Consider the following 16,037-nt stretch of genomic DNA (forward strand, 5'->3'; position numbering starts at 1 on the left):
TTCTCCCACAAACTACTACAGGATCTCTTATAGTTATGATGAAGCTGGAAATTTCAATAAAATCAATACTTACAAATGGATCAATAATTATATTTTTAACACATAGCTAACGTTTTCGCCCACAGCACTTGGAGCATCCCCAACTGTAACGCCAACTGGAACATCACCTACAGCAGCGCTACCTGGAACCTCACCCACTGCTCCACCACCAGGGACTTCTCCAACTGTTCCACCACTAGGAACATCCCCAACAGCAGCGCCACCTGGAACATCACCCACTGCCCCACCGCCTGGAACATCACCTACTGCTCCACCAGCCGGAACTTCCCCTACTGCTCCACCATCTGGCACAACACCCACTGCCCCACCACCTGGAACATCGCCTACTGCTCCACCGCCTGGCACATCACCCACTGCCCCACCTCCTGGAACATCGCCCACTGCTTCACCGTCTGGAACATCACCTACTGCCCCACCTCCAGGAACTTCACCTACTGCAGCACCACCAGGAACATCGCCCACTGCACCGCCACCAGGTACTTCTCCCTCTATCCCATCGCCTGGCACATCGCCTACAGGTAATATTCATGACTAGATTTGTTTTATTATTTGTCAATTTCCTTAATAGCTACAGGATTTCGAAGCTGAATTTCAGGTTTCAGACAAACACTTTACGTTGACTAGTTAAAGTACTGACACACAATCCATTCGTTTCTAAAATATCTAAGATACAATCATTTCTATCTCCAGCACCAGGAACTTCACCAACAGCACCCGGAACTTCTCCAACTGTACCCGGAACTTCACCGACTGCGCCTGGAACTTCTCCCACAGGTAATAAAAGAACAAAAAGTCAACTATTTGACAATTTGCTTGACATGGACTGGGTTACATATGCAAACATTTTGATAACTACCTGTACTATTTTGTGACTTTTCAAATGCCATCTTACTATTTCCTTAAGTATATTATGTATTTTATTAATATAGTCATATGTTGTTTAATTTACATTAGCCTATTTTTGAAAATAAAACGTACCTATAAAAGCGCCAATTCCAGATTTGAAGTTAAAATGCTCAGTATCAGGTTTTGTAACTCACAAGTGTGTTATAACAGAACACTAAAGTCATCTATACAATTACAATTATTAATTTCGAAGGTGTAGTCTATTTGCACACAGCAGTATTGGATGATATTGTCATTTTTTTCGACTCACTCGATCAGTTTAACTTGAGCTTTTCATGTATTGACAAACAATTCATTCTTTTCTGAAATATCAAAGATAAAATCATTTTTTCCCCAGGACAAGGAACTTCCCCAAAGGCACCCGGGACGGGACCATAGGTAAATAGGACAACAAGTCAACTATGCGATTATAATTATAATTATAAAGCAGTGGCGAATAATATTGTCAATTTGCTTTATAGTTACACGTTTTTAGGAAAGTACTTGAATATAAGCTGTTAAAGAATTGACAAACAATTCATTCTTTTCTGAAATACCTAATATAAAATCATTTCTGTCTCCAGCACCAGGAACTTCGCCAACAGCACCCGGAACTTCTCCAACTGTACCCGGAACTTCACCGACTGCGCCTGGAACTTCTCCCACAGGTAATAGACAGTTACACTTCTTCGGGGCCCTGCTTATATTTTCAGACAAGCACTTTAATTTCAGCATTGAAAAACAAATCATTAATATATCCAGCACTATGAACTTCGCCATCGGCGCCCGGGACTTTTCCCACAAACTACTACAGTGTCTCTTATAGTTATGATGAAGCTGGAAATTTCAATAAAATCAATACTTACAAATGGATCAATAATTATTTTTTAACACATAGCTAACGTTTTCGCCCACAGCACTTGGAGCATCCCAAACTGTAGCGCCAACTGGAACATCACCTACAGCAGCGCTACCTGGAACCTCACCCACTGCTCTACCACCAGGGACTTCTCCAACTGTTCCACCACCAGGAACATCCCCAACAGCAGCGCCACCTGGAACATCGCCCACTGCCCCACCGCCTGGAACATCACCTACAGCTCCACCACCCGGAACTTCCCCTACTGCTCCACCATCTGGCACAACACCCACTGCCCGACCACCTGGAACTTCCCCAACTGCTCCACCAGCTGGAACATCCCCAACTGCTCCACCGCCTGGAACATCCCAAACAGTTCCACCATCTGGCACAACACCCACTGCCCCACCACCTGGAACATCGCCTACTGCTCCACCGTCTGGAACATCACCTACTGCCCAACCTCAAGGAACTTCAACTACTGCAGCACCACCAGGAACATCGCCCACTGCACCGCCACCAGGAACATCGCCCACTGCACCGCCACCAGGTACTTCTCCCTCTGTCCTACCACCTGGCACATCGCCTACAGGTAATATTCATGACTAGATTTGTTTTACCATTTGTCAATTGAATTGACCAAGCCCCTCGCTTTTGAAGCACCACTCACCTACATATGAAATATGAAATAGGCTTTCCATTTTCTATGGATGACTAGCATATTATCCACTGATATCAAATATTATTTTACCGCATACTGTTCTCAATGGGGTTCCCTCACCATCGCAAACCCAAACATTTTCATATTACTACCTACTCTATTTTATGCCCTATAAAAGCACCAATTACATATCCAAATCTACAGTCACCAGGAACATGTTATGTAATTAATTCATAAGGATGTCATAACAGACCACTCAAGTCTTCTATACAATTTATTTCGTGGTGTAGTTTATTTACACAAAGCAGTGTTGTGTGATATTGTCAATTTGCTTAACAGCTACAGGTTTTCGAAGCTCCATGTCAGTTTTCAGACAAACACTTTACGTTGACAAGTTAAAGTACTGACAAACAATCCATTCGTTTCTAAAATATCTAAGCTAAAATCATTTCTATTTCCAGCACCAGGAACATCACCAACTGCACCCGGAACTTCGCCAACTGTACCCGGAACTTCTCCCACAGGTAATAGCAGGACAACAATTATTTATATCTTGGTGTAGTCTATTTATACTAATCAACATTGGATAATATTGTCAATTTGTTTGATAGTCACACTTCTTCGAAGCCCAGGTATATTTTCAGATCAGCAGCCGAAGCCTTTAAAAACAAACAATTTATTTATCCAGCAGTATTAACTGCGCCCGGAACTTCTCCCATAGTTAAATGCATAACAACGGCGACCGGTAATTTCCGCAAAGTTAAATGCAGAACAATATGCAGAAAGCAGGGGACTACTAAAATAGGTTCGTCCGTCCATCTGTCCATCACACTTGGTGTTTATTAGTTGACTGCCTTAATGAAGTTCGAAGAGGAGCATGTTCTGCGTTGGGAAAAACAACTCTACTTTTAATTGATATAAAATGTTTAAACATGGTGTGGATGTTCATTAGGCGAATGTCTTGACTGCATTCAATGATAAATATATTTACCGCTAGAGCTAAGCAGACAGAGCTAAGCAGTTTCATTGGTCGTTGCTTTGGGGCAAGATTACTTTGATTCTAACTGAGTGAAAGTGATGAAACTTAGTGTAACGTTTCACTCCCAGGTAGTCTACTTCAAAACCATGACTCGGTTCGACTAGGAACGTTTTCTTCTCAGACTAAGCGTAGATGATAACAGAGTCTGTCTGTATTTGATATGCGTGAAATAACTATAACAAGTTTCTCAGTTTCTTTTACCGCCACCGGCAAATCTCAAACATGCATGAAGTCTGTGAAAATTGAATCCATATTTCATTGGAGTTAACATTTATTCTTTTCACAATTTTTTCAGAGAGATGCGAGGAGATAAATGGAATGGAGAAACCAGCATTTATACCAAGTTCAAGTGTTGAGGGTTTGACACCTGACCAAGTGGATAATCTAAGGACAAGCGATGTCCCATTATCTATCATACCCAACGGCAGCAATCCTATACTATTTACCATAGATCTTTCACCTAATACCGATGAGGATGTCGATCTGGGATCCATCACATTCCCGAATGCTGAGAATTTCGAATCCATAGAAATAGTGCTGATTGATTCACAGGGCAATGAAACTCCTGTAACAGATCAAGTAAGTCTAATGTCTTAAATACTATATTCGAAGTAAATTTGGTAAAACAGTTACGTGCTTTACATTACGTTATTTGGCCACGAATATTAGTTTTTGAATATATGTATATGGATACTTACTGTGTATAAAGATATTTCATTGAGTGTATATCATTTATTTCTGACAGTGCGAAAGAAGAATGTTTTTTATCAATAAGTGTATGATCTGCAAAGTAGCTTATATATCATAAAATTTAGTGATGGGGCCGAACTGTACATCGGTTGAACTAACAAGTTACAAATCAAAATATGCACGTTCAAAGATGCCACATTCAGATCCCATGAAAAGATATAGATATTTTATGGCTAAATTTAAATCCAAATAGATCATTTCAAAATAAATACAGTATTATACATATACTTCATTTTTATTATATAATTGTATTATTATTCTTCCATAAAATCACGTCATTTTTATTGTATGTCTTGAGAAACTCGGGCAAAACGTGTAGACAATTCAAAAATAGGAGAGCTTTAAAGAATTTTGATCCGTTTTGCTCAATATTAGCACTGCCATGGTTTCAGTTGGCAATTTAAAAATTCCCTATTTGTATAAATCATAGGACGCGCCACTAAAAGCGGATTTCCCTCGAGTAACCAAAGTTCAAACGATACGAGTTACTCTGGTGCCAACGAACGCTTCAGTTCCTGTCAAATTTAATTATTTTTTCATAAAGTCATGCCATTTATCTTTTAAACATACATTATGCAAGAGCTAAATCTGATTATTGCAAGTCATTTTTTAGGCTTCAGATGTCAAAGAAATTATGAATTAGATCTTTATTTACACAACAAGCACAAAATCAACTCTGTAGACGCACGGATGGCTTGGATTCGGGTGGATTTAAACAGGATTTTATTGATTGATTAAATTTTTAATCAAAAACCGTTACGTTGACGTCATACTGCCTGAAATTTTAGATCAAGGCTAAATGATAGAGTATACGAAGCGAGGCCGCTGTTGAGCGAGGCCGCATGTCAGTCAATTTGATTGAAAGTTCGATATATACGGCCTTGAGATTATGTTTAGTTGTGGTTAAAATGAGAGTTTGGATGTCGGTATTATATGCTCTTTTGTCACTTGCGTTTACAGAAAAAAATATGGAAATTGATAAACACCGCAGCTAACATCACCCCAGTTGAATTGCAGCCCCATTGGATCACTGTTTCCTATTAGTATTTGTCTGCTTCTAGAGTTACGTAGCCCTACCAGTTACAGTACAAGAAGTCGGCTATAATTATGCCTCATTGAGTTGGTCCATTCCTTTCAAACTTTCGCTTCTTGTCTATATATTAAAAGTCTTATTTTTAATTTGTAATAAAAATAAATGTGATACGAATTGAATTGCAACCACAGCCATTGAAAACGTTACTTGATAATCGAGATTATGTAGGTGGAGTTAACGCCTGTCAATCAAACGATCGGTCATTCTCGGAGACGGTGAAGAGGGAGTTGACTCCTATTTCTAGTCAAAAATTACAATGGTGATAACTTTGTTCAGAATAAAGTAATTTGACTGAAATTTTCAATATATTCTTCTTTCATCATCTATTTTTGAACTATTATAGCAAGAATGACCAACTCTCTATTAAAATCTCCCATAATGTATCTTTAAGGAATTTTTACCCGTTTTGCTCAATATTATCTATTTTGCCACGGTTTCAATTGACAATTTAAAAATGGTCTATTTGTATAACCATAGGCTGGTCTCCAGGACCCGATACCAAAAGCTGATTTCCCTCCAGAAACCAAAGCTCAAAAGATACGAGTTACTATTGTGCCAACAAACTCTACAGCTGCTGTTAAATTTAATTTGGATGTAAGAGCATGTTTTGAAGAGACTGCCACAGCAGGAACATCTCCCACAGGTTGGTCCTATTTATGTTTTAATGCATAATCTGAAAAGACATAACCAACAAATACGGCATATATCAAAGTTATCAGTAAGTTGACAAATGCAATCTAAATAATGAACAGAATTGTAAACATTATATTTTTATGTCAGAATGGTCTTAATCCCTATGGTATTGTTTGCTTAAAATATATCTATTGGAAATAAGCTTCCGTATGTAAAAGTATGTAACATACGCTTTCACCCAGAGTATATGAAACATCCCCAACTGCAGCACCACATAAAACATCACCGACTGCAGTGCCACCTGGAACATCTACTCGCATATCACATTAGCAATACACCTGGAACATTTCTTTCATATTAATGAGTTAAATGGGCCTTGCTAATTGATAGAAAATGCAGAACGTTGTATCTGTTAATCACGACAAATTGGCTATGAAGATGTGTTCTCTTGTCTGATGCAATAGTATAATAAATTTCGTATTTGTATAAGCAATGGCACCAAACACTACCGAGTCATTTCATCATAAACCTCCTAAGATATTGGTGCTATTGTACTTTTAGGAATAATATATCAATGAAACAAAGAATTACAAACTGATAGATAATTATCTTTCTAATACATAGCTAACGTTTTCACCCATAGCACCTGGAACATCCCCAACTACAGCGCCAACTGCAACATCACCTACTGCTCCACCACCCGGAACGTCCCCTACTGCTCCACCACCTGGAACATCCCCAACTGCTCCACCACCAGGAACATCGCCAACAGCAGCGCCACCTGGTACATCACCTACTGCTCTACCACCTGGAACATCGCCTACTGCTCCTCCGCCTGGAACATCACCTACTGTCCCTCCTCCAGGAACTTCACCTACTGCAGCACCACCAGGAACATCGCCTACTGCACCGCCACCAGGTACTTCTCCATCTGTCCCACCACCCGGCACATCGCCTACAGGTAATATTCATGACTAGATCTTTTTTGCCATTTTTCCATTGAACTGACCATGCCCATGGCTTTGGAAGCACCACCCACCTACATACGAAATATGAAATACGCTTTTTTTCCGTGGATGACAAGCATATTATCCACTGATATCAATCATTATTTTACCCAATACTATTCTTAATGGGGTTCAATCTCAAGCATTTTCATATTACTACTTGCTATACTTTATGATTTTTGAAATGTCGCCTTTCCTATCCATTAAATGTATATAATGTGTTATATTGGTATATTCATATATGGTTTAATTTACATTAGCATAGTTTTTGAGAAACAACAACAACATTGTTTGAATGCAACATCCTGTCATATAAAAGCACCAATTACAGATCCGAATCTACAATCATCAGGAACAGCTTATCTAATTTATAAGGATGTTATAGCAGACCACTAAATTACAATTATTTATTTCGTGATGTAGTTTATTTGCACAAAGAAGTAATGTGTGATATTGTCAATTGGCTTGACAGCTACACGTTTCCGAAGCTTCAGGCCAGTTTTCAGACAAGCACTTTAATTTGACCAATTCAAGTATTGACAAACAATTCTTTCTCCACTGAAATATCTAAGATAACATTATTTCTATCTGTAGCACCAGAAACTTCCCCAACTGGACCCGGGACTTCACCAACTGTGCCAGGAACTTCTCCCACAGGTAAATTATGCAAGTACAATTATTTTTTTCTTGGTGTAGTCTATTTACATAAAGCAGAATTGGAGGTTATTGTTTTTTCTTGGTGTAGTCTATTTACACAAAGAAGCAATGGATAATATTGCTAAAGAGCTTGACAGTTACACTTCTTCGAGGCCCAGCTTATATTTTCAGTCAAGCACTTTAATTTCAGCAGTCCAAGTCTGAAAAACAAATCAATTATATATCCAGCACCAAGAACTTCGCCATCGGCGCCCGGAACTTTTCCCGCAAACTACTTGAGGCCTCTTGTAGATATGATAAGGCTGAAAAGTGATATCTGAATAATTAAGTGTGATGATATTTAAAAGGGTTTATCGCTAATAGAAAACTGGTTACTCCAAGTTCCTGTTTTCGTGATCGTGCATTTTCCGTGAATTTATCTGAATAATTAAGTGTGATGATATTTAAAAGGGTTTATCGCTAATAGAAAACTAGTTACTCCAAGTTCCTGTTTTCGTGATCGTGCATTTTCCGTGAATTTAATTCTAAATATTGTGTATTAGCTATAGTTTACATTATTAACTTCATATTCTGTAAATTTGACTACATGGAATTCAATATCAACTAATAGAAAACTAGTCATTCCAAGTTCCTTTTTTTTATGAGCATGCCTTTTCCTCGAATTACAGTTGTCTGTACTGAAGTAAATGGAATGGATAATCCTGCTATTATCCCTGCTTCAAGTATTACAACTGTGCCAGCAGCAACTGATGTAGAAAACCTGAGACCAGCAAGTACAGACCCAGCCACCTTCCCTGCTGGAAGTACACCAGATGTAACAATTGATTTGACACCAGTCACAAATGAAGAGGTAGAACTTAAATCAGTGCAGCTTGTATCGCCCGATAATGTTCAATCTATTAGAGTATTTGTAACTCCAACTGGCGGTTCAGAAACAGAAGCTGCATACTTGAACCCAGTAAGTACATTTTGTTTCGTCTTGATATTATGTGTGTTTATGTACACATCGTTCTGGCTTGGTGTAGCAAGTATTGCTACAGACAAAGACTGACAATGTCAGCTGTATGTTTATTCCGTTTATTCCTGTACTCAGTATCGGAACGACTCCGACATCTGAATACATAACAATAGACAGTGGCGAGACTTTTGATTAAATATAAGAGGCTACCCCCCCCCCCCACCCCACAATGTTTATCCAAGCCACAACCAAATATCACCTACATCACTGCCCAATTAATTTTAATTTGTCTATAGCATTGTCTTTCTCAACATGTTTCTTTTCGAGATTCCTAATTGATGTGTATTTTAACCTGTGATTTGCATTGTTTTTAAGGCTGATTTATCGTTACCTATCCCTAAAGCTTCATTCCCTGCTGGAACAGTAGCCGAAAAAATCAGAATTGAAGTAACACCAACCTCTTCAGGCCAGCCTACTTCTTTTAAGATTGATGTCAGAGCGTGCTTTGAAGGTATATAATATTAAATAGTCGACTGATTGGGACAATGTAGGGTCGTATGGTGCACTCCTGTCGTTCAAATGAGAACTGTAATACTCAATCATTTTGAACTGATATAAATATTAAACCAATGGACGGGCAATATGAAACCAACTAACCACATGGGTTCCTCGATTTCCTGCAAGTGCTAAAGACCCGTGATGCATCTAAGTTATTACTTGACATGTTATGTTTTGATCATTTTAGAAACAATCACCTACTGTAACTAACATCCTGTTTATTAATTATTTTAGAAACAGCCGGACTCGGTACATCACCTACAGTGACAATTGGAACATCACCTACAGTGGCAATTGGGACATCACCAACCTGTAATTATATATATTCAACTTTTTTCTTTTCTGTATCCGACATTAGTTTATATTAAGATATGTCTTCTTAATTTCTGGCTTGTACTATAAAAACATATGCAGATATGTTCAATTTTACCAATCTTGCTATATAATTTGGAAGGTTTAATACTTTTCTTGCTCTTGTATAAACAAGCTATAGTACCAGGGTTTGATAGAGATTAACCAGTCAGTTAAAGCAGCGTTGTTTAAATTACTCAAGCTTTCAGAAACGATTCTGATATTCTATTAAAATATTTATTTATTATTATTTACAGTGGGATCAACTACACGTAAGTTAATGTATACAGTCATGTTTAAATCATAAATCATAACAATATAAACGTCGTTCAACAATTAAACATTGGACTTGAAATATCATAAACATATATTATATTTTATCATTCTATCCTAAAATGTCTTTAATTATTAGCAATCAACAATCAATTGTCTTTTTTTCCAGCACGATGTGTTGTAACAGAAGGAATGGGAAGCCCAACAGTTATACCTGATACTTACCTTGAACAAGAACCTGCCTTCCCATCGACAGATAACCCAGCAGATCTGAGACCAGGCGATGATCCATTTACAATTAACCCATCGGACACGCCTACCAACGTCACATTGAAAGTTACTGGGGGTGAACCCGTTGATCTGTCAGAAGTAAATCTTCCAGTCAGGGAAAATGTCAAGACATTTAGAGTATTTGGACGCACGGGACCTTCAGCACCATGGACCCTACTTGAATCTACTGATGTAAGTATTCGGATCTTTAACAATTAAGAAATGACGCTGCTTAAGTCCAAATTCAGATATGTTACAATTTCAAATGTATTTTATTCTTTATAATTCCTTTGGTGTTTCTGTTTGGACGATACCACGAAATATTTATTTTTAGGGATAGCCATGTTAGATATGTTGAATATCTTGTGTTTATTTATATATGCTAACAGGATGATCCTTCAGACGGTATTCTTACATTCCCACCGGAAGTAGTTGTCACAGATATTTTGGTAGAGATAACACCCACAAACATTACCGAACCAATTAATATTGATGTTAGTGTACACGCTTGCTTCGTAGGTGAGTATCTTCTATATTCTGAACTTTAAGTGGACCACCAAATTTGTAAAGGAGTATCAACCTTTCTCATCTGTGCTATAAATCCGACCTGTATAAAGCATTAATCTATCTCTCTCTCTCTTTATCGTACAAAATACAACTATACACTTTACAATGACTTCTTTTTTACAGTGACAACTGGTACACCAGGAACATCGCCAACAGGTAGGGTATAAATACATTCTAAATAATATGTTCTGTATTATCAGTGATTTTGTTCATCATCTGTACCAGATGTAACAAGTAAAGGCCACCATTTCTCCTATTCCGAATTGTCAAATACATAATGGGAAGTTTCTGTATTTCAACTACTGGTATGATAAATCTGTCTGTAGCCATTACCTGCCGAGCACATGGCGCCATTTTCTGATTTACTTTAGAAAACACCGACCACTTCGAATTTTTTACTTATAGAAAACTTAAACCACTAATCTGGTGATTCGGCTAATGGCCTTGGGTTATACCTTTCATTATCTTTAGATTCGGAAATCCATGTCCAAATTGTCACTACATTTTACTGTTGAAAGTGTGCTCATGGCAGGGTATGCTTACTTTTTCTAAAACACTTACTAATTCTTAGTTCACATAGCTTACATATTTTGTGTATGTTATATTATCAAGTTTATTTAATTCTGTCGACTAAAAATTAGATAATTTACGATATATGTCTTAATAAATAATTAAGGACCACCAGTAGTAACTTCACCTACATTGCCAGTAGAAGCTGAATCACCAACTGCAACACAAGGAACGCTACCACCAGTGCCATCATCACCCACAGGTTGGTACTTGCTACTCCTTCCTGGTTGCCAGTTGGATAAATCCATATTAAATATGTAAACAAGTCCAACTATTTGAAGCAATGAGCTGGTAACTTTTACGTAACGATTTTAGATTACTGCCATGCACAGTGTATTAGCGCTATTAGCCATTTTCTTCCTATTAAATATATATATGCAGAGACGTGATACAGTATAGAAGTAGAGGCTACAAAGTCAAGGCACTCAAGGCAAACTGGTGATTTGGTCGGTGGCTTTGGGTTATCTTATTTCCAATTTATTCAGCTTCAAAATCCCTTGTCAAAACTGTCACTTCATTTTACTTTTAAAAGTGGCAAAAGTCATGCTCATGGCACGAAACACTTCTGAATAATATATCAACGAAATCGATACTGACGAATAGATCAATAATTATCTTTTCAACACATAGTTAACGTTTTCACCCACAGCACCTGGAACATCACCTACAGCAGCGCCACCTGGAACATCGCCTACTGCTCCACCACCAGGGACATCCCCAACAACAGCGCCACCTGCAACATCACCTACTGCTCCACCACCTGGAACGTCACCTACTGCGCCAACACCTGGAACATCCCCGTCTGCTCCACCACCTGGAACATCCCCATCTGCTCCACCACCTGGCACATCACCCTCTGTCCCACCACCTGGAACATCACCTACTGCGCCACCACCAGCAACATCACCTACTGTTCAACCACCTGGAACATCCCCTACTGCACGGCCAACTGCTCCACCAACCGGCCTATCGCCTGCAGGTAATATTCCTGACCAAGATTATTTTATATCTTTCCAATGGCTTGTCCAAGTCATGGGCATTTGAAGCACCACACACCTACATGCACTGGGTTACATATGCAAACATTTTGATATCACTACCTGTACTATTCTGTGACTTTTCAAATGCCATCTAACTATTCCTTAAATGTTTAATTTACATTAGCCTATTTTTGAAAAAAAAAAGTACCTCGAATGCAATAATGTGACCTAAAGAAGCGCCAATTCCAGATTTGAATGTACAATGCTCGGGATCAGGTTTTTGTAACTCACAAGTGTGTTATAACAGAACACTAAAGTCATATATACAAGGACAATTATTAATTTCGAAGGTGTAGTCTATTTGCACACAGCAGTATTGGATGATATTGTCAATTTTTTCAACCCCCTCGATCTATCTTCAGACAAACAGTTTAACTTGAGCTTTTCAAGTATTGTAAAACGATTCTGAAATATCAAAGATACAATCATTTCTATCTCCAGCACCAGGAACGTCCCCAACGGCACCCGGAACTTCTCCCATAGGTAAATAGGACAACAAGTCGACTATGTGGTTATAAATATAAATCAGAGGGAGATAAAATTGACAATTTGCTTGACATGGACTGGGTTACATATGAAAACATTTTGATATCACTACCTGTACTATTTTGCGACTTTTCAAATGCCATCTAACTATTTCCTTAAATCTATATTATGTATTTTATTAGTATATTCATGTTGTTTAATTTACATTAGCCTATTTTTTAAAATAAAACGTACCTCGAATTCAACAAAGTGACCTAAAAAAGAGCCAATTCCAGATTTGAATGTACAATGCTCGGGATAAGGTTAAGGTTTTTTAACTCACAAGTGTGTTATAACAGAACACTAAAGTCATCTATACAATTACAATTATTAATTTTGAAGGTGTAATCTATTTGCACACAGCAGTATTGGGTGATATTGTCATTTTTTTTCGACTCCCTCGATCAGTTTAACTTGAGCTTTTCACGTATTGACAAACAATTCAATCTTTTCTGAAATATCAAAGATAAAATCATTTCTATCCCCAGCACAAGGAACTTTCCCAACGGCACTCGGAACCATAGGTAAATAGGATAACAAGTCAATTGTGTGATTATAATTATAATTATAAAGTAGTGGCGGATAATATTGTCAATTTGCTTTATAGTTACACATTTTCAGAAAAGTACTTGAATATAAGCTTTTAAAGTATAGACAAACAATTCATTCTTTTCTGAAATACCTATTATAAAATCATTTCTGTCTCCAGCACCAGGAACTTCGCCAACAGCACCCGTAACTTCTCCAACTGTACCCGGAACTTCACCGACAGCGCCTGGAACTTCTCCCACAGGTAATAGAAGAACAAAAAGTCAACTATTTTAAATACAATTATTTATATCAGGTTGGGCTATTTACACAAAGCAGTGTTGGATAATGTTGTCAATGTGCCCGAGAGTTACAGTTCTTCGAGGCCCTGCTTATATTTTCAGACAAGCACTTTAATTTCAGCCTTGAAAAACAAATCATTAATATATCCAGAACCATGAACTTCGCCATCGGCGCCCGGGACTTCTCGCACAAACTACTACAGGGTCTCTTATAGTTATGATGAAGCTGGAAATTTCAATAAAATCAATACTTACAAATGGATCAATAATTATATTTTTAACACATAGCTAACGTTTTCGCCCACAGCACTTGGAGCATCCCCAACTGTAGCGCCAACTGGAACATCACCTACAGCAGCGCTACCTGGAACCTCACCCACTGCTCTACCACCAGGGATTTCTCCTACTGTTTCACCGTCAGGAACATCCCCAACAGCAGCGCCACCTGGAACATCACCTACTGCTCCACCAGCCGGAACTTCCCCTACTGCTCCACCATCTGGCACAACACCCACTGCCCCACCACCTGGAACATCGCCTACTGCTCCACCGCCTGGCACATCACCCACTGCCCCATCTCCAGGAACATCGCCCACTGCTCCACCGTCTGGAACATCACCTACTGCCCCACCTCCAGGAACTTCACCTACTGCAGCACCACCAGGAACATCGCCCACTGCACCGCCACCAGGTACTTCTCCCTCTGTCCCACCGCCTGGCACATCGCCTACAGGTAATATTCATGACTAGATTTGTTTTATTATTTGTCAATTTGCTTAAGAGCTACAGGATTTCGAAGCTGAATGTCAGGTTTCAGACAAACACTTTACGTTGACTAGTTAAAGTACTGACACACAATCCATTCGTTTCTAAAATATCTAAGATAAAATCATTTCTATCTCCAGCACCAGGAACTTCACCAACAGCACCCGGAACTTCTCCAACTGTACCCGGAACTTCACCGACTGCGCCTGGAACTTCTCCCACAGGTAATAGAAAAACAAAAAGTCAACTATTTGACAATTTGCTTGACATGGACTGGGTTACATATGCAAACATTTTGATAACTACCTGTACTATTTTGTGATTTTTCAAATACCATCTTACTATTTCCTTAAATGTATATTATGTATTTTATTAGTATAATCATATGTTGTTTAATTTACATTAACCTATTTTTGAAAACAAAACGTGCCTCGAATGCAATAAAGTGACCTAAAAAAGCGTCAATTCCAGATTTGAAGTTAAAATGCTCAGTATCAGGTTTTGTAACTCCCAAGAGTGTTATAACAGAATACTAAAGTCATCTATACAATTAAAATTATTAATTTCGAAGGTGTAGTCTATTTGCACACAGCAGTAATAGATGATATTGTCAATTTTTTCGACTCACTCGACCAGTTTAACTTGAGCTTTTCATGTATTGACAAACAATTCATTCTTTTCTGAAATATCAAAGATAAAATCATTTCTTTCCCTAGGACAAGGAACTTCCCCAACGGCACCCGGGACCATAGGTAAATAGGACAACAAGTCAACTATGCGATTATAATTATAATTATAAAGCAGTGGCGAATAATATTGTCAATTTGCTTTATAGTTACACGTTTTCAGGAAAGTACTTGAATATAAGCTGTTAAGGTATTGACAAACAATTCATTCTTTTCTGAAATACCTAATATAAAATCATTTCTGTCTCCAGCACCAGGAACTTCGCCAACAGCACCCGGAACTTCTCCAACTGTACCCGGAACTTCACCGACTGCGCCTGGAACTTCTCCCACAGGTAATAGACAGTTACAGTTCTTCGAGGCCCTGCTTATATTTTCAGACAAGCACTTTAAATTCAGCATTGAAAAACAAATCATTAATATCCAGCACTATGAAATTCGCCATCGGCGACCGGGACTTCTCCCACAAACTACTACAGGATCTCTTATAGTTATGATGAAGCTGGAAATTTCAATAAAATCAATACTTACAAATGGATCAATAATTATATTTTTAACACATAGCTAACGTTTTCGCCCACAGCACTTGGAGCATCCCCAACTGTAACGCCAACTGGAACATCACCTACAGCAGCGCTACCTGGAACCTCACCCACTGCTCCACCACCAGGGACTTCTCCAACTGTTCCACCACTAGGAACATCCCCAACAGCAGCGCCACCTGGAACATCACCCACTGCCCCACCGCCTGGAACATCACCTACTGCTCCACCACCCGGAACTTCCCCTACTGCTCCACCATCTGGCACAACACCCACTGCCCCACCACCTGGAACATCGCCTACTGCTCCACCGCCTGGCACATCACCCACTGCCCCACCTCCTGGAACATCGCCCACTGCTCCACCGTCTGGAACATCACCTACTGCCCCACCTCCAGGAACTTCACCTACTGCAGCACCACCAGGAACATCGCCCACTGCACCGCCACCAGGTACTT

At 38.9% G+C, this 16,037-nt stretch overlaps 1 protein-coding gene across 1 annotated transcript in view; it reads left to right on the forward strand.

The window, feature by feature from the left end:
• LOC126831854 (mucin-12) overlaps positions 1–16,037 on the forward strand; it is a 202,925-nt gene that overhangs the window by 153,095 nt on the left and 33,793 nt on the right. The window contains exons 107-119 of the mRNA XM_056103261.1: positions 2,927–2,989; positions 3,800–4,083; positions 5,825–5,990; positions 6,624–6,941; positions 7,582–7,644; positions 8,313–8,602; positions 8,978–9,113; positions 9,395–9,472; positions 9,769–9,783; positions 9,954–10,246; positions 10,444–10,573; positions 10,745–10,777; positions 11,298–11,393. Coding sequence (XP_055959236.1) covers positions 2,927–2,989; positions 3,800–4,083; positions 5,825–5,990; positions 6,624–6,941; positions 7,582–7,644; positions 8,313–8,602; positions 8,978–9,113; positions 9,395–9,472; positions 9,769–9,783; positions 9,954–10,246; positions 10,444–10,573; positions 10,745–10,777; positions 11,298–11,393 — 1,965 coding nt within the window. The remainder of the gene's footprint in view (positions 1–2,926; positions 2,990–3,799; positions 4,084–5,824; positions 5,991–6,623; positions 6,942–7,581; positions 7,645–8,312; positions 8,603–8,977; positions 9,114–9,394; positions 9,473–9,768; positions 9,784–9,953; positions 10,247–10,443; positions 10,574–10,744; positions 10,778–11,297; positions 11,394–16,037) is intronic.

This window comes from Patella vulgata, chromosome 9 (assembly GCF_932274485.2).
Source record: "Patella vulgata chromosome 9, xgPatVulg1.2, whole genome shotgun sequence".
NCBI classification, from domain to species: Eukaryota; Metazoa; Mollusca; class Gastropoda; family Patellidae; genus Patella; species Patella vulgata.